The sequence below is a fragment of the Sceloporus occidentalis genome, unplaced genomic scaffold, assembly GCF_023333645.1.
Source record: "Sceloporus occidentalis isolate IW3139 unplaced genomic scaffold, rSceOcc1.0.p SCAF_14, whole genome shotgun sequence".
Classification (NCBI taxonomy): Eukaryota; Metazoa; Chordata; class Lepidosauria; order Squamata; family Phrynosomatidae; genus Sceloporus; species Sceloporus occidentalis.
Genome location: NW_028316994.1, coordinates 9,934,116 through 9,952,521, shown reverse-complemented (window position 1 = coordinate 9,952,521; position 18,406 = coordinate 9,934,116). Strand labels below are relative to the sequence as shown.

The 18,406-nt window shown below is 41.5% G+C and overlaps 1 protein-coding gene across 1 annotated transcript; it reads left to right on the top strand.

Moving 5' to 3' along the window:
* Positions 1 to 1,656: 1,656 nt before the first annotated feature.
* Positions 1,657 to 16,852, top strand: LOC149303855 (interferon-induced very large GTPase 1-like). The gene is made up of 4 exons (XM_089481005.1): positions 1,657 to 1,927; positions 8,796 to 8,918; positions 9,583 to 9,642; positions 11,763 to 16,852. The coding sequence occupies exons 1-4, from the start codon at positions 1,657 to 1,659 to the stop codon at positions 16,451 to 16,453; spliced, it is 5,145 nt and encodes a 1,714-aa protein (XP_089337131.1). The 3' UTR covers positions 16,454 to 16,852.
* The last annotated feature ends 1,554 nt before the right edge of the window (positions 16,853 to 18,406 follow it).

Sequence of the window (18,406 nt, the reverse complement as noted above, 5' to 3'; positions counted from 1 at the left end):
GGAGTCCCCCTCCTTGGAGGTCTTTAAACAGAGGCTGGATGGCCATCTGTTGGGAATGCTTTGATTGAGATTTCCTGCATGGCAGGGGGTTGGACTGGATGGCCCTTGTGGTCTCTTCCAACTCTATGATTCTAAGAAATTCCAAGAAGGAGGCTAAACCCAACGCTGTGATTTCTTAGGGGATTGCATCCTTAAATATGAATCTTAATTCTGAGGTAAAGTTGTCTTAACGACAGCTTGCCTCACCTTTGCCTTTGGCAAGGCCCTTTCCTTCTCTGAGGAATTATTTTGTAATAAAACAGCCTCTCGACTCAGTTGGTGAACTTGGCAGAGTTCCTTTGTTCTCCTGAGGAAATTTTTTTTCTTTAAAAGGTCACCCCATTTTATGCCTGGGATGGTTTATAACATGTTCTGCTGCTGCTGATTTTTCTGGCTGACTCAGTCTGCTGTGTCTCATGTTCCTTTATTTATGTTTGGACACTGCGTTTGGTGGTCCCTATGTAGACTTGTCTGCAGCTGCATGGTATGCGGTAAACCCCTGCTGCAGCTGTGGATAAGTCTACCTAGGAACCACCAAACACAGTGTTCGAACACAAATCAAGGAACATGAGAGACACTGCAGACTGAGTCAGCCAGAAAAATCATCATCAGCAGAACACATTATAAACCATCCCGGGCATAAAATGCTGTTTAAAAACACTGAAATTGTGGACCATGCCAAGCACTATCAGGTCAGAATGCATAGGGAAGCCATTGAAATCTATAAACACCTGGACAACTTCAACAGGAAAGAAGAAACCCTTAAAGAAAACAATGTCTGGCTACTAGTCCTGAAAAACACCAAAATTAAGACCCAGCTATATGATCGCTTGGCAATTGCTCCAGATCAAACCTCTGTTAAAAGGGACAGAACCAAAACAGTTTTCCTGCAGTAAAGTGCCTCCTTTAGACATGCTCTAAAATGGTGAAAGTTCTTGAAATAATTTTGGAATTAATGGTGGTCTCAAATGGTCCTATCCATCTCAGCAGGAGGGGAGTGGGACCATAGGGAACCATCATATGTTGGCATTGGGTTCCTCTGCTTCTGTCTTACTCCCTGGGAGGAATTTAAGACAGGGTAGGAAGCAGAGAAAACCTTCACACACCCTAACTCAGCTCCAGCGTAAATACCCTAAAGGCACCAGATGCTGCCTGATCTTGGAAGCTAACCAGAGTCAGCCCTGATTAATGCTTGGATGGAAGATTGCCCATGAATACCAGGTGCTATAGGCAACATTTTAGAGAAAGGAACTGGCAAAACTACCTCTGAGTATTCCTTGCCAATGAAAATCCTGTGAAATTCATGGGGTCGCCATAGGTCAACAGGCAAATTAAACATGTACACTTGCACACATACAGACAAAATCTAGGTCCAGTTCCCCACCTCCTCTCCTGTGTGTAGACACACATTACCTGTTCATAGGTGATGTGCACTAGAGTTTTATGCACAGTTTAGGAAAGATATTTTTGTAGACTATAACTTCAATATTGGCTGGGGGATCTTTTTAAAACTATGATAAAACACTTTTTGCAGCAAAAGTGGAGCAGCTCAGTTTATTAAACACAGTTTAATATGAACCAATCTACTTTTGTATAGGAGCACTGCCACCTTCCACCATGGCCTTTGAGACAATCCGGAGGGAGCGTGAGAAGCTCGTTGTCTTCCTAGACAGAGTTCCTGATCTCATCTTGGATGATGCAGCCTCCCAGAACTTCATCTCACAGAAGGAGTACAACGAGTTGGATAAGCTCCAGAGCTCAAAGGAGAAGATGCGCAAACTCTTGGTCAAGATCCAGCGCAAGGGAGAAGAGACTTGCCAGCAGTTCCTGGAAGGTGTACGGAGTCTCTTTCCAGACTTGCCTCCTGCCTTATGGCCTCCAGCAAGCAGTGAGTTGATGTTTGGTTGAACTCCCAGTTTCACTAGGCAGGAACCCATTAGTGATATCTGCTGTGCATAAGTCTACCTTGTGCACATGTAGATCTCTTTTGTTTGCATGAAATGCAAAGAGCTATTCTCTATCCCTTTGTGTCTTGCCCAAAGTCTTCCTTCCCATAGCTGTCAAGCCCTGGGCCAGACCATTGCTGTTGCATATAAGTGGGAAGTGGGTGGACGGCAGTTCAGAAGATGATTCTAAAAGATGATTGCACTCCCATCTATAAGCTTGCCCTCATATGTTCTCCCTGAAAGTTGAGACCATATACTTGTTAGGTGATTATCACACGGAGTCTTGCTGTGCTTACATCGCCGGCAAAATGCTCCAGAAGCGTGAAAGTGTGATAGTCGATCGTGCTTGTGAAGCGTCACTGAAGCATTCCTGTTCCTCTCTTGTTGACAAAGTGTTCACAGAGCATCTATTTCTTCAATAACAGGAACTTCCATTATGAAGAAATGGCTGCTCCATGAATGCTTTGCTGATGGGAGAGGCGAGGGCACACTTCAGTGATGCTTCACAAGGACGATTTGCTATCACAATTTCATGCTTCTGGAGCATTTTGCTGGTGATTTAAGCACAGTAAGCCTCTGTGTGATAATCCCCTTAGAATCATAGAGTTGGAAAAAAACTCAGGTGTCATCCAATCCAAACCCCCTCTGCCATGCAGGAACTCACAATCAAAGCACCCCTAACAGATGGCTATCCAGCCTCTGTTTAAAGACCTCCAAAGAAGGAGACTCCACCACTCTCTGATGGAGTGCGCTCCACTGTGAAACAGCTCTTTTACTGTGAAGTGAAAGGCTGGCCGGCATCCATAGTTTTTTGTGGGGTTTTCGGGCTGTGTGGCCATGTTCTAGAAGAGTTTATTCCTGACATTTGCCAGCATCTCTGGCTGGCATCTTCAGAGAATGCTGACCTGGAAGAGAGTGGGTATATATGTATATACTGTGTGACCAGTCAGAACATTCTTCCTAATGTTGAAGTGAACCCAGGATTTTAGGGTCAATTTTTGGATATACATTTTTCAATTTATAGTCAAGTATATATAGTAATCTCTAGATGTAAGATTAATGAATATGAGTTGTTTTTTTCTCTTGGCAAAAAGTTAATCACAGTTAGCTTTCATCAGTCTTGTAGTCCAAAAAAAGTAAATATTTTTCTTGTTTAATTTACTTATTAGTAAATAAGCAAAGCACTTACTACTTGATTTTTTTTGTATTTCTCTTTCTTTAATAGGTACATGAAACTTCTACTTATCATCAGTAGTATTTTTTGTTTAATATATAGATACACATACACACACATATACTATATATATTATGATTTCACCTTGAAATTTCATAATATTTCCCCTTGTTATTAGCTACTTACATATTTTCTAATTTTTCTCTATTGTTTTTCTTTACTGCTTGTAATACATTTTTCAATACATATTTTTTTCCAAATTTGGCCATTTTGTATCTCAGTGGTTTTTTTTATAGTTTCCAATCTTATTTTTGATTTGTTACTTGATTTCTTAATAATGTGGTTAGCATATCCATGTCCATCATTTCCTTTAATTTGATTAACCACTCTTCAATTTTAGATGTTTTCTCGTTCTTCCAATAGCTGGCATACACTATTCGTGCAGCTGATACCATATAAATGATTATTTTTCTGTGTTTTCTCTCTATTTCCTTGTTAATTGTGTTGGTCATATTGAGTAGATATAATTCTGCATCCTTTTCGAACTGTGGTGCCCTTCATTGTGTTAATAGCCTCCCCATCTCTGTCTATCTCTCTCTGCCAGTAAGCAGTAGTTGTGGGGCCCTTGCTGGAAGTTTATAGCTGCTATGACATGGGCAGGACACAGAACTGCAAGTGGAGGCTTAACACTCCTCCTGCTTGATGCAGATCTTAGAGTGGCCTTCACAAAGTTCCATATCCCTGAACAATCTTTTTGCTGAACCTCTGGATTCTGGAGTTGCCAAATTAGACTGTCCTGCTTTTGAAAATGGAAAGAATCGCTGACTGCAAAGAGCTGTGATTAAACTGAATTAAGGCTATAGTAATTATTATTAATCATGAATGCTTCATCCTAACTCCATAGTGCTTTATGGCCTTATAATATATATTTTATAATGTATGTGTAGGCCACTATTATTCCCATTGTACAGATGGGTTAACTGAGGCTGAAAAATCATTACTTTATAGCACCTGGTGATTTCAGAGCTTAGGTGTGGTTAGGGCTCTGTATGATCCTAGCACCATCCCCAGAATATAATCTGAGAGAATAAGATGGAAGAAAATGGAATAAGAGCACACCAGAAAATTGTGGTGTCTTTGTAATAAATGTATTATTTACAGTTTACACACAACCAAAATGCCTCTTCTGTTGACTGGGAAACTGGTCCTGCATGCATACGATTCCCAGAGCAACAGCATCCAACCGGAGATTAGAAATGTAATTTTTTATAATACAATTCTCAGAATCCCCCAGCCAGTACACTTTTTAAAATTTTGCTTTACAATGTCCAAATTCAAACTGCCAACCGCTCTGCATTGATTCATCCCACCCACCAGTAGACCATTGGTCTGGGATCACTCCTCATTCCATTTAGAAAGGTGCTGGACTAGGAGGAAACAAGCTCTGTGTGTGTGTGTGTACATACACACATACATACACACATTCCAAGTATGGGGTAAAATAGATGGTGACGAAGGGGTGACTTGAAACCGCTCCCATCCAAGGTGCCTCGGGACTGTGGCAAACACACTTAGTGCCCTCTACTGTGGTTCCCAAATTGGAGTAGAAAAGATTGGCCTGTTACAGACAGCCAAAATAAAGCTGCTTCGAGTCAATTATGCATTCGTCCTAAGAGTCCAGAAGCCACACCAAAGCCACGCTCCAGTCCTTAGGGCTGGAGCATGGCTTTGGTGCGACTTCTGGACTCTTAGGACGCATGCATCATTGAAACACCATACCTCCACTGTGACTTGAAGCAGCTTTATTTTGGCTGTCTGTAACAGGCCATTGATTCCCTTTTTGGGACGGGTTTGGGCAGCTGGGGTGCAGCTTTGGCACAGCTTCTACATGTCTTGGGGTGTACATCACCTAATCGCCACACTGCCAAGCCACACAGAAGCCGGCTTTTTCCGCCTGTCTGTTTGCGCCGTAAGTTACCAAAAAAGTATGTTACCAAAAATCAAGGGGGAGGCTAGTGAAAGAAAAGATTGTCCTTGGATACATTTTGGAAAAAGTGTTCAATTAGTTTCTAGAAGGTTGAAAATGTTTTTATTTATACAAGGCTTACTTGATCTGGTTGTTTCATCTCACATGTGCATATCGTTAGTTTGCTGAAACATACTGAACTCCTCTTCTTTTTTTTGAGGGGTAGGAATCTACCCCTATTCTTTCCATGTTATTTTTGCCTCTGCTACCAAAGTTTCTGTTTAAAATATAATCCCAGGAACACATTTATTTTGTTAACTGAGGTATACATGTTCTGCAGGCTTAAAGACACTTTGGGATTATTTACAAAGAAAGAGGATCTGAACTCTTCCATTTGTGTTTAAATGACACCAAGAGGAATCAAGTCTCCTTGATCATGATCTGAGCACTACTTACATTTCTGGTTTGCACTGATGAAATATTGATGATTTCTTTTATCTCTAAAATTGCATCATGTCCCCACCATGAACTATGGACCCATCTTATTCCTCTTTTCTTTCTTTTTTGCATAATAGTGCATTTCTCAAGGCTTTACTTTCTCCTATTTTCCCTTTTATATCTCTTATTTCAGCCCCCCCCCCCTTTTTTTTTTTGTCATAGCCATGGACCTGGCCTGAGGTCAACAGGATATGGAGCTTTCCCTTTCTTGCAACTTATTCATAGAAATTTTGTTCGTTGGTGGTGGATCAAATGCAGCTGTGGAATCCCCACAATTGCCCAAGGCCATTGCCTGTTCCTTTCCACCATACCTCTTTCAATGCCCTCTTTGTACCACTTTGGCCCTCACGTTCCTTTCTCAAGGACATCTGTGGGTTAGATCTAGGATTTCTCAGCCAAGCCAGTCAGGACTAGTTACTGGGGGAGAAAAATATAAGAGGGGGAAAAGGAGGAATTCCATTCTGCGTGCCTAATTCTAAGCAGGATCTCTTGCTTTGCAGAAGTCTGAACCAGATTCTGTAGTTTGCGTCTTTTCTGTATCCCATTATACCAGGTGAAGGAAAAAAAGAGCCCATGGGTTGTATTCAGCCCTTGGGATCCCCGAGTGAAGCCCGAAATCTCCGAAGCCTCCCCAATGCAGCAGACCGATTTTTTTTTTTAAAAAAAAATAGGTCAATTTAAGGGTTTTATCCCTCCACAAAAAAATCCTTCTCAACATGTGACCAGACCACTGCAGTTCTTTCTTTCTGACATTCCAGAGCCCCCGAACACAAAAGTAATATTTACCTAATCTTTTAAAATGAGCTGAAAATTCACCAGAACGTTGGACGTCGCCCACCTGGCTTTAAATACCTGTGGCTTAATATTTTACTCCATCGGTGCAGCTGAAGAAACGGTTTGAAATCCACAAAAGCTTGTGCTAAAATGAATCAGTTGATATCAAAGATGTTGATAGATTCTCCTCCAGCCTCCCCCCCCCTTTTTTTTTCCTTTATAGGTTGGAGAGGAACAAAATAATTCCAACTGTAACCCTGTCGTGCCATCTAGTAGGCAGAACTATATAGCAACTATATAAAATAAAATGCATAGCTATAGAATGCGTGTGTGTGTGTGTGTGTGCGTGCGTGCCTGGCTTGACAAGCAATACATGTGAAAGAGATCTAGGAGTCCTAGTAGGCCACAGGTTGAACATGAGTCAACAGTGTGATGCGGCAGCTAAAAAGGCCTAGGATGCATCAGTAGAAGTATGGCGATCCTAGGATGCATCTAGACACAATAGTGTCTAGATCAAGAGAAGAAACTAGTGCCACTCTATTCTGCTTTGGTCAGGCCTCACCTGGAATACTGTATCCAGTTCTGAGCACAATTCAAAAAGGATTTTGAGAAACTGGAGCATGTCCAAAGGAAGGTGACCAAAATGGTGAATGGTCTGGAAACCATGCCCTATGAGAAGAAACTTAGGGAGCTGCATATGTTTAGCCTGGAGAAGAGACAGTTAATAGGCGATATGATAGACCTGCTTAAACATTTGAAGGGAATGTTGTATTGAGGATGGAAAAGGCTTGTTTTCTATTGCTCCAGAAAATAGGACACAAAGCAATGGATTCAAAGTACAGGAAAAGAAATTCCCCCTAAACACAAAGAGGAACTTCCTGACAGAGCTGTTTGACAGTGGAACACACTCCCTCTAAAAGTGGTAGAGTCTCTTTCTTCCGAGGTCTTTAAACAGACTGGGTGGTCATCTGTTGGGTGTGCTTTGGTTGTGAGTTCCTGCATGGTAGGGGGCTTGGACCGAGTGGCCCTTGTGGTCTCTTCTAACTCTATGATTCTGTGATTCGATAAGGCTTCTATACTTACTCACAGTGGCCCAAACATATATATAGCCAGTAAGTGTTCTTGTTGATTCCTCTTGCCACAAATTTGTTAACTTGCCTTGGAAGTGCACTTCCACCTTTTAGAAACTGGTCATTCCTGCAGCTGCAAGGTTCTTTTTCTTCTTTTTATTTTAAACAGACACACCCAACTCAGTGGGGCATCATTGTGTGAGAAATAAAATTGTGTGGGCTCCTAAATGTGCCTCTGAAAAATTGCAGAATAGTTTCCTCAGAACACATCAAACGTTGCACTTTATTTTGTTTTTACATCAGGATGGGAATTGTGTGGCCCTCCAAATGTTGTGGGACTACAGCTCCCAGCAGCCCTAGCCAACACCATAAATGATGAGGAGTGCTGAGAGTTGGAGTACAATAACATCTGGAAAGCCACACAGTTCCCACCTCTGTCTCACAAACACATCACAATCAGCTTTAAGTGATAATTGAGGGGTACAGAGAATGCATTACTTCTCACTCATCACTGAATAATTAAAGTCACTATAGCTGGTACTTCAGGAAAATAAAAATAAAAATCTCCACTACAGAAGGCTTTTAATTTCTGTCCATCTTCAGAATCAGTTTCTTTGCTTCGCATCCCTCCAACCCACCTTTATTCTAGGGAAAGTAGGTTTGGTTGTAATGGTTCATGCATTCAGTACCTCCCAATTAGACTACTGTAAAGCACTGTATGTTGGGTTGCCCATGAACAGTAAGTTGTGAATAGCCATAGTTTGTGACATTACATAATGTTATTCCTGATCATGGGGCATGTTTGGTAAGACATCAGTTTCCAGTTTCTTGGCACTGTGGAGTGTCAGTCATAGGGTTGCCTATTCAAAATCATCCCAAACCTTAAGGTTCCTTGGCCAAAACCTGAAGCCTAGTAACAGTCACTAGTGATGGCATTAATTGTTAGGCATTAAGCAGAGTTGCTCACAGCTTGTAATTCAAACACATTTTCATTGACTGTGCAGTCAGCCCTCCGTATCCATGGATTCTTTATCCACATTCAACTATCCATGATATTTTAAAAACCTATAAATTCCAGAATGCAAACCTTGATTTTGTCATTTTATACAAGCGACATCATTTTACTATGCCATTGTATTTAATGGGACTTGAGCATCCATATATTTTGGTATCCATGGGGGGTCCTGGAAATGAACCAAGGGCCCACTGGATATGCATTTTCAAGAGTCTTAGAAATGGTGCAAAAATGCCGAGTTGGACATCTTCTGTTAAGAGAGAAGAAGAGGCTGCTGGATAGGATAGCTTTTAACTGAAGGTTTTTCTGTTAGCTTGCTCTCCTACAGGATGCTCAGACCAAAATTGTAACCCTCCTCTTGCTGAGGCTGCAAGTAAGAAGAATGAGCCAGACTTGGTGGCTTCCTTTCCACTGAATGGAAGCAAGAACCCAGAAGGTATGCTCAGTACAGTATTAGTTTATAAATACTAATTTATTGCTAAAGCTGCAGAAGAAGGTTAGCCCTACTTCTGGCCTTCATGATCCATAGCTCATCTGGTTGTTGTTGTTGTTGTTGTTGTTGTTATCTATTTATTTATATCCCACCTTCCTCCCAGTACAGGGACTCAAGGCAGCTTCACATCCGGGGGGGGGGGGGGTCAAAAACATTTGTGGTCTCAAGCATTTTGTATAAGGGAGACTCAATCAATATAACACAGAATTCCTCATCACACTTTGGCAGAACTGTGAACCTGTGGCCCTTTAGATGTTGTTGGGTTTAAAGTCCCCATCAACCCCAGGGAGCACGGCCTGTGGTTGGGAATGGTGGGAGTTGCACTCCACTGATATTTGGAGGACCATTGCTGTCTTGGGCCTTGCCCTACCCTTGGACTTGGGCAAACCCCCCCCCCCATTTTTCTGGGGGGTGGGAGGTGAGGAAGGTTTCAGAAGAAAAACTGAGCTTTGCATTGCTAGTAAGAATGAAGGTATCACTAACCAGATAAAACATTAGCAACTTGGGTCCTGTTATCTGCATAATTTAATCCCGTGTCTTGAGACTCTTATGTCTTGAATAATAAGTGATGCTAATTTTTCTCTTTTTTTTTTACATGAATAATTAGAAAATGCATCCACCACTGAAGAGCCTGAAGTAGAAATGATGGAGGAAGATAATCCTGATGGTAAGGATTTCTCAGCCTCTGAAGAATTTGTGAAATAAATGATGAGACAGAATCAAGGTTAAGATTATACAAAGAGTCCTTCTAGAATATACTGAAAGCTCTATCTAAGCCAACATCCAGTCTAATCCCAATTTAAAGTTATGATGATTCTAACCAAAATGATATTGCAGACCAGAAATCTGAAATACACCTATATTCTCAGTGAAGGAATATTTCCATTAGTCTGTTCTGTGTTTCTGACTATTCATCATAATTAGATAACTGCCCAATCTAATGATCTAATTGGTTGCCAAACTGGAGACTGTTTCTGTACCTTCAATGGTTGTGTAGCAGGGGTTGAGATAAGGAATACCTGCTGGGATTCCCTGTATTACACAATTATTAAAAATACAAAAATAGTTCCTAGTTTTCAGTCTGGCAACGCTACTCTTTTTGGGCCCCAGTACCATGCATAACACCTCCATGTCAAAATCAGTTGCATTTTGCCAATTCCTAGAACTGGAAGCGACACAATGGCTCCCAAGATCTGAACTAGACAGACAAGTAGGGGAGGTCAAGGGAAAAGGCAGAGAAAGAGTGTTTGGGGTCTTCTTTTAATAATGCCTGAGAAAAGAGATTTGTATGGATGTGTCTTCATCCATTTCATAAAATATATTGGTGCAACGAGCTAAGCTGAGTGGTAAAGAATATGATGGCGGAGAAGTTGCAGTTGCCTAAGGGAGAATGTAGTCTTAGATCCAAGGGCAAGAAAGCCACAGAAGCAAAGTATAAAAAAGGAATATGAGGGGGAGGGAGGAGGAAGAGTAGTTTAGGTTGTCTGTTGTACTTTCCTTCTTTATAGGTAGCAGTCCTTTCCTCAAACAGTACAGCCAAAGTCCTGTTTGGTTTTGCAAAGGAGGTAGAAGTTCAGAATCTAGATTACAAAACTTCTTTGGCTATCAATAGGCAATCTGTGTCTGATATTGAATAAAATCTAGAGAATTAAAGCCTGGAGTTCACTAATTTTGAGTTTGGGAAAGACTTAATGTGGACTTTTCTTGTGTCTGGTATTTGATGTGAAGAACTGAGAAGATGTTTTCTTTGTGTGTGTGTTTTAATGCTACTGTGTCTTTTTGAACAAATAAATAAATAAATAAACTAGTAATATCCTGGCTCTGGTATTTCTCACAGAAACACCAGGCCCCCCGTGCCATCTCAACCCCTTTTTCCATTCCCAGCCTGACCCTTTTTGTTTGGGGCTTAATGAGATTATTGTTTGATTTTCAGTCGATCAGATTTGCTGGCTTTATTTTCACTGTTGAATTGCTTTAAAATTGTTTGATTGCCTTAAAGACTCCATCAACTGCTCCCTTCCCTGAGTTACGGTATTTAGATATTGGCCAGGCTAGCAGTAACTTAAATGAATAATTGTTCAGTTCTGTATATAGCTCATTGTGGGAAGAGACCAAAATTGCCAGTTAGATACATAATCTTGCTAGCTACTTGTATTGCCAAATAAACATCATAACTAACAATGATCTTAGCAAGAAAAGCATCTTTTCTGACTTGCGGAAAGCTTTGTGTTCAGTGAAGCATTTTAGGGCTAGAATTTCTTCCTGAATTTAGTCACTCAAGATGTCACATTTTCATGTTATGATGGCACATGATTGTTCTGTGGAACATGAGGGAAGGGTTGACAGACATTATCTGTGGTGGATTCACATTCCCCGCTTTCCCATAACAGACTGTTATCTTTGGCTCCAGCTACAAGCAAACATAGAGCAGTGTTTTTGAACCCATTTTGTAGCTCTACCATGTGGCAAATTTTAAAACAAACAAAACGCAATACATTGTACAACTTTGGGCTACCTCTGGATGAAAAAAATAATTTTATTCAAATAATACATAGTTTCTCAGTGGTCCTCTTGACTTTACATTGCAGTTGGCACTCTACCTTTTGATATTAGAGAAAGTAATTGGTTCACTTTATTAATCTGTTTAACATGTATTTGAAAAGTTTTTCCCTCCACCCCTCACCCAGCATTTTTGCTCTCTTAGACAAATTTCCTTCTTCCTTCCAAAAGTATTCATGGGCAATATTTCATGGTGAATAACTGTTTTGTCCTTTTCCTTCCCACCAGGGACAATCAAGAGTTTTCTGAGGAAGTTGGGGCTCAGCAAGCAAAGCAGAAGAAAGCTCACCCTGGGAGAAACCCTAGAAATTGACTCAGAAAGTCTCAAAACCATGGCTCCTCAGAAGCTGGAAGATCTACCATGGCATTTCTTGAGGAAACTCATGGCCCTCAATGGAACAGCTAGAAATACAAGCCTTGTGTCAAAGGCTGAGGAAAATTTAGATGAAGGAGATTATATGGAGGATGAGCTATTTACTCTCAGTGAAATGAACACAGGGGTTTCTGTGAACCCTCTTGATGTCCTTTGTGCCGTATTACTAAGTTCTGATAGTTTCCTTCAGCAGGAGATTTTGCTTAAAATGTCCATGTGCCAGTTTGCCCTTCCTTTGATACTACCTCCCCTTGAAACTCCCAAATGTACCTTCATGCTCTGGGCCATGAGGGACATTGTGAGAAAATGGCGGCCCCATTCCTTAGCTGAGAGTAGAGGCTTCAGAGAGGAGAACTTGGTGTTTATTTCCATGCCAACCATTTCCTTCGTGCGGATGGGAACTTGCACTCTCTCCAAATCCAAACTTCTTAATGAAGTCCTCAGCTCCCCTCAACACCACCATGATTTCTTTGTACACCGTGATGTTGACTGTGGGAATGTTGCTCGAGAGATTAGTAATGGGCTAGTGGAAGTGTCCTGGTATTTCCCTGGAGGGAGGGAAAACTCGGATCTTTTTCCAGAGCCTGTAGCAATAACAAACCTGCGTGGAGACATAGAGTCACATTGGATGCAGTTCAGTCTTTTAACTGAGGTATCATCAGCTGTGTTCATTTTTGTTGAGAACATTTCCGAATCAGAATATAATATGCTGTCAACTCTCCAGAAACTGGCATCTAAATGCTACTTTGTCTTGAACACGGAAGGAGGAAAATCAAAGGAAGCACTGGGTTTTCTTAATAAACTAGCACCAGTGCTGAACTTGAACAGATCACACTTGCTGGTGAAAGAAAAAAACCAAAATACCACAGAATTTTTGAAGAAGCTACGTTCAGCCATGAACAATATAGTGTGCTCTCATCAGAAAGTGGTGAATGTGGAAGAAATGGCTAGTGTAAGTCGAGAGCTGGGAATTGAGATAGATGAGGATGCACATAACTGTCAGAATGGGACTCTGCATGCCAAGGAAATCGTTGAAGAAATAGAAGATGTTGCAAACTACAAGAAGGAAATGCTGAAACTCCAAGGGGACTTGTGGAGAAATGTGGCCAAGGTGGAGAAAGAGCTGTGTAGGATGAAAGGACAAGCTGACATACCAACAGAAGATTACAAATCTCAGCTAAGAGAGAAGCGGATACAATTGCGTATACAGCAGAATCAATGTGACCTTACTAATGGGATAACAAAATTTATCAGTGGAATCCAGAATCTTTGCCCAGTGGAGAAACATTTCTTTCTGAAATGGATGAAGTTCAGCTTAGATCATGTTGCAAGGGCAAACCTCTTAAGACTGCGGGAAGAATATAAAGAGAAATGCCGCACGACATGGCAATTAAAACAGCTGGATGAATTAATTTCCATCAGTTCCTTAGGGGTAGAACACTTCATGCGTGAGTTGGGACAGTTATATGAAGCAGAATACATGATGGTGAAAGAAGATAACATGAAACACAGCCAAAGGCAATTCATCCATTTACCAGCGACAGCTGCTGACTTGATGCTGGAAGGATTTCCAATGGAGCTGATTGATGGAGAAGCCTCTAACATCCCCTTGCAATGGGTCACTGATGTTTTGAGTGAGCTCCATGTTAAGCTAGGAGGCAAATCTAGGATGAAGGTTCTGACTGTTCTTGGTGTACAAAGCACTGGTAAATCCACTCTTCTCAATACTATGTTTGGGCTTCAGTTTGCTGTCAGCAGTGGTCGATGTACCCGGGGAGCATTCATGACACTCCTTAGAGTCACTGAGACTTTGCAGCAAGAAATTGGTTGTGATTTTGTCTTAGTGATAGACACAGAAGGTTTGAAAGCCCCTGAGCTGGCCAAACTAGGGGACAGCTATGAGCATGACAATGAGTTGGCAACCTTGGTGGTTGGACTCAGTGATATAACCATAGTTAACTTGGCCATGGAAAATGCCACAGAAATGAAGGACATCTTGCAAATTGTGGTCCATGCATTTTTGCGGATGGAGGACATTGGGCACAAACCCAAATGTCCGTTTGTGCATCAGAATGTCAGTGATGTTTCTGCTCATGATCAGACCATGAGGGATAGAAAACACCTCCTTGAACAGCTCAATGAAATGACCAAAGCTGCAGCCAGAATGGAGAAACAATACAGAGAAGTGTCCTTTTCAGGTATTATGGACTATGATCCAGAAAAGGACAACTGGTACATTCCTGGATTATGGCATGGAGTCCCACCCATGGCTCCAGTGAACCTAGGATACAGCGAGTGTGTATCAGAATTGAAAAGGTACTTATTTGACTTCATGAGGACCAGCTCACAAAAGAGAGCTTCTAAAGACATCCCCCAGTTTGTTGAATGGATAAAGAGCTTGTGGAATGCTGTAAAACATGAAAATTTTATCTTCAGCTTCCGTAACAGTCTTGTGGCAGATGCATATAACCAGCTCTCAGTGAAGTATTCAGAATGGGAGTGGGATTTCCGGAAAGAGATATATCTCTGGGTGTCTAAAGCTGATACTTCAATTCAGAATCATTCCCTGGAAGAACTAGAAGCAGGTGCATTAGATAAATTGAAACTTGAGGTTTATCACAGACTTGATGCTGGAGAGCAAAAAATGTTACAGAGCATGCAGAGCTATTTTGAGAGTGGTGGAGAACATTTGCACCTGATAGAAAAGTACAAAGAAGAGTTTATTAGAAGCGCAACGTTCCTTCGCACCCAGCTGGAGAACTATTCAGTTAACAAGTGTCAGGAGACCATTCTGATTCGTAAGGGACAAAGTAAGATAGACCATCTTCAGGCTAAGTACTTTAAAATCATAGAGGGGAAGGTAAAAAAGCTCTTAGAAGAATGTAAAGAGAGGGAAAGCAAACTGAATTGTGAAGAACTAAAATGGGAGTTTGAGAAAACGTGGACAGAAGCCTTAGAAGAGTTGCCATCTACTACTTTAACTCATAGGCAGATTCGTGAAGATGTATTCCATCAGCTCAGAAAAGATTTAGAGTGTCGTGGTAGCTTGGTAAATCAGACTTTCCAGAAGTTAATCTGTAATTCAGATCATGGTGAGTCAGAGTTCATCATGAAAAAAACATATCTAAAAATGTCATTCTTTGAAAAAGTAAAAGATTATTTATTCCAGGATGGCCTGGATGAACTTGAGGTTGCTACCATGTCTCTAATTGAAATGTGTAGAAATTATGTTACAAATAAAGTCAGCCTGAAAGGGGACTATGATGAAACATATTGTTGTGAATTGTTGAGGATAATCAGTCAAAGACTTCTAGACAAAGATTTTCAGAAACTTCACATTTCCAGTTCCTTTGAGGTAGATGTGAAATACCACATTCTAAGAGAGGCAGCTGATTCTTTCCAGAAGATGCACGATGCCTTCTACAGGGCAAACAATCCCCATCAGCGTCTGGAAAACTTGAAGCCTCACTATTTTTCCATCTTCCAAGACCTTTACTATGAGAAAGATGCTTGCCAGAAGAGAGCCAGGGAATTTTGTGATGTGTGTCTAAAGCCAGCTCTGGTGGACTACCTCAACAGGAGGCTGGGGATAAACATAGTTGATGACTTTCTCAGTAGTGGGCAATCCATTCAGTATGGGAGTCGGAGCTTCTTCCAGTTCATGGTGCAGAAGAAGTTGCTAGAAGATGAAAAATTTGATGACTATGTGAAGTACATAAACCAATATGAACGGTTTGTCAAAGTTTGGATAGAGGCACAGCTATTGGACCACTATGGGCAAAGGCAAGACCTGGCAGTTTTAGAAAGAGAGATCCTATCTGCTGTGATAAGGAAAATCAAAGAAGCTGTGGAGAGTTGTGCAAAGAAAACTGTGACTTTGCCTGAATTCCTGGAGTGTTTCTGCCATGAGATGAATAAAGAGCTTGTTATTTCTAAGGATTCCCTGGATGTTATCCTGTTCAACAATACTGCCAATGTTGGACCTTTCTCAGCTGATGTCCTGGGTTTTATCTCTGAAGTGATGGAAATAATTCTTGCAAAGCAATTTGAGAAGAATGTTGATACAATACTTCAAAATATTCCATTCAAGCCCCAAGATGAAATCTTCAAGCGTGTCTTTGGCTGTGGGAAGCAGTGTCCCTTCTGCAAAGTCCCTTGTGAAGCTGGAGGTGAAAGTCACCAGGAACATTTTGCTTCAGTTCATCGACCTCAGGGGTTAGGAGAGTATAGAAAAAACAAAACCCAAGTGCTGCTATGTTCTTTATGCTCCTCTGATGTCACCTCAAATGTTACTTTCAGAAACAAGGACACGAATTGGCAGTGGCATCCCTATAAAGAATATCGTCAGTATTATCCTGACTGGCGCATACAGCCTGATGTTAGCATCGCAGCCTCAGACTACTGGAAGTTTGTATTCAACAAGTACAATCAGCAGTTTGCTAAGAAGTATCATGCTTTCCCTGCTGATCTCCCTAAGGATTGGAAGAGAATCACCAAGCAGCAAGCATTGAAAAGCATCCAAGAAACCTTTAACATGAATAAATAAATGACAGCTACTGCCAGTGTCAACTTTAAACCCAAGTATCTGATCAGGCTGATGGAACTACTGACTTACATCCAATTGCTAGTCCTAACTAGTTTAGACCTACTGAATCAGTGGTATGATATAAGTGTTGATTTATGTAGGTCTAGTCTAGTTGGGATTACCTATGAGATTTGGGTCATGGTCTGCAGGAAATACCAATCTATGAAAGATCTTTCTAAGCTTTAACATTATGGCATTGTATGCTGTGCTCTAGAGATACTTACTGAATGCTTTGAGAACAAATAGCCAGGACTATTAGTATCATGCAATTAACAGAGAGGTATTATTTCAAATTGGTATACTACAATTTAGTTAGAATTGACTGTTAAATACAAGCTGTGTCTTTTGGGGATGGGGCATCTGGGTATCTTAACATTCAAATCCTTTTTGGGTGGGGTGAGGAGACTGTCTTGATTACAAACATATAACCACTGTCTTGTTCTTTTATTTTTGTGTATTCTTTCCCTGTGTCTGCATATATTCAATAAAGTCTTAATTGCACAGAACCCAGCCTGCTTGCCATAACTTAAACACATGATGCCTGTTTAGTAACCTTTCCTCTATTTCCTACCTTCCCTGGGAGTAATATTGCTCTAGAAGTTGTTCTGATGACAGACAAATAAAAGATTGTAATTCACCTTCCACACAGAAATGCTTTAGAAACAATTACACAAATAGACAATTACATCCTTATAACCTCTAAAAGGAAGTATCTAGCGCTTGTTTTTTTTTTTTTTTATTGCAGCTAGACCCAATCCATCCCTAGCGCTGGGATTTCATAGTGGCCCGGAGGAGATTTACTTCTCCTTTTAAGATAGTTTTTCACCAAATTGTAAACACAAAAAGGGCCACAGTGGCTGTGGGAAACTAGGCTGCTTGTAAAATCCTTTGCACGGCTGGAATGTGGCAGTCACTTCAGCAACATGGCATCTGTCCATTGGTCTCTAGGGTTAGAGAATGTAAAGGAAGCAGAAGAATGTATTTGTTATGTTCCTCTGACGTCATTTTATGTGACTGTTTAGTGAACTCAACATGGGTGGACAATGGCATCCCAATAAAGCTTTCCAGGAGGTAAATGCCTTTTTGTTGTTGTTAACGGCCCTTGAGTCAATCTCGACCTATAGCGACCCTATGGATGAGACATCTTCAAGACCCCCGTCCTCCATTGCTCTGCTTAATTCCTGCAACCCCATATATTTCTAACCCATTTTGGCACTGCTTTAACTCTTTTCTGGCTCTTTGCTATGGAATTCTGGGAGTTGGAGTTTGTTGTGGGGCCCAGAGCGGCGCTTTGCAGTGCCAAACTGGGTTATTTCTTCAGTGTGGACCTTCAGAGGCTCTTGGACTCTAGTTCCCATCAGCCTCTGCCAGCTTAACCAGTGATAAGGGGTGATGGGAGTTAATAGTTCATCTTGGACAGAAGGCTCAAATGTAGGACAGGCCCTGGAAAAAGGAGGACATCCCTGGTCACTCTGCTGCTGCCTCTGACTAATGTGAACCTATCCTGGGTTTTTCTTGACAAGATTTCTTCAGAGGAGGCTTGCCATGGCCTTCCCTTGAGGCTGAGATAGGCTTGCCATATCCTGCCTGGGGGCGGGACTTTCCCAGTTTGGGGCGGGGCCACATGGTCCCGCCCCAGTTTGGCCCCTCCCCCAGGACCTCCCCCCCAGCAAGGCCCTGGAGGCAGCTCCAGCCCTCCCCATGGCTGTGTGCCACCCTCCCCGCCTCCCTGCCTGGCTTAGCCTAGAGAGCGGGTCTTCAAGACATCTGCCACTCAGAGCTATTGCCAGCCCACTTGAGCAAAGAAAAAAAGGCCACCAATCGTTCCTGTTTCCCTGGGAGTCTAAATGCCTCATCTTTTAAATGTCTACCACTCAGTATTGTTGTAATTCTTTATCACAGGGTCGTTTTTGA

Coding starts and splice junctions, on each gene's coding strand:
- LOC149303855 (XM_089481005.1), top strand. CDS start 1,657: ATGGCCTTTGAGACAATCCGGAGGGAGCGTGAGAAGCTCGTTGTCTTC. Junction 1,928..8,795: donor CTTATGGCCTCCAGCAAGCA/GTGAGTTGATGT, acceptor TTTTTCTGTTAG/CTTGCTCTCCTACAGGATGC. Junction 9,643..11,762: donor GGAGGAAGATAATCCTGATG/GTAAGGATTTCT, acceptor CCTTCCCACCAG/GGACAATCAAGAGTTTTCTG.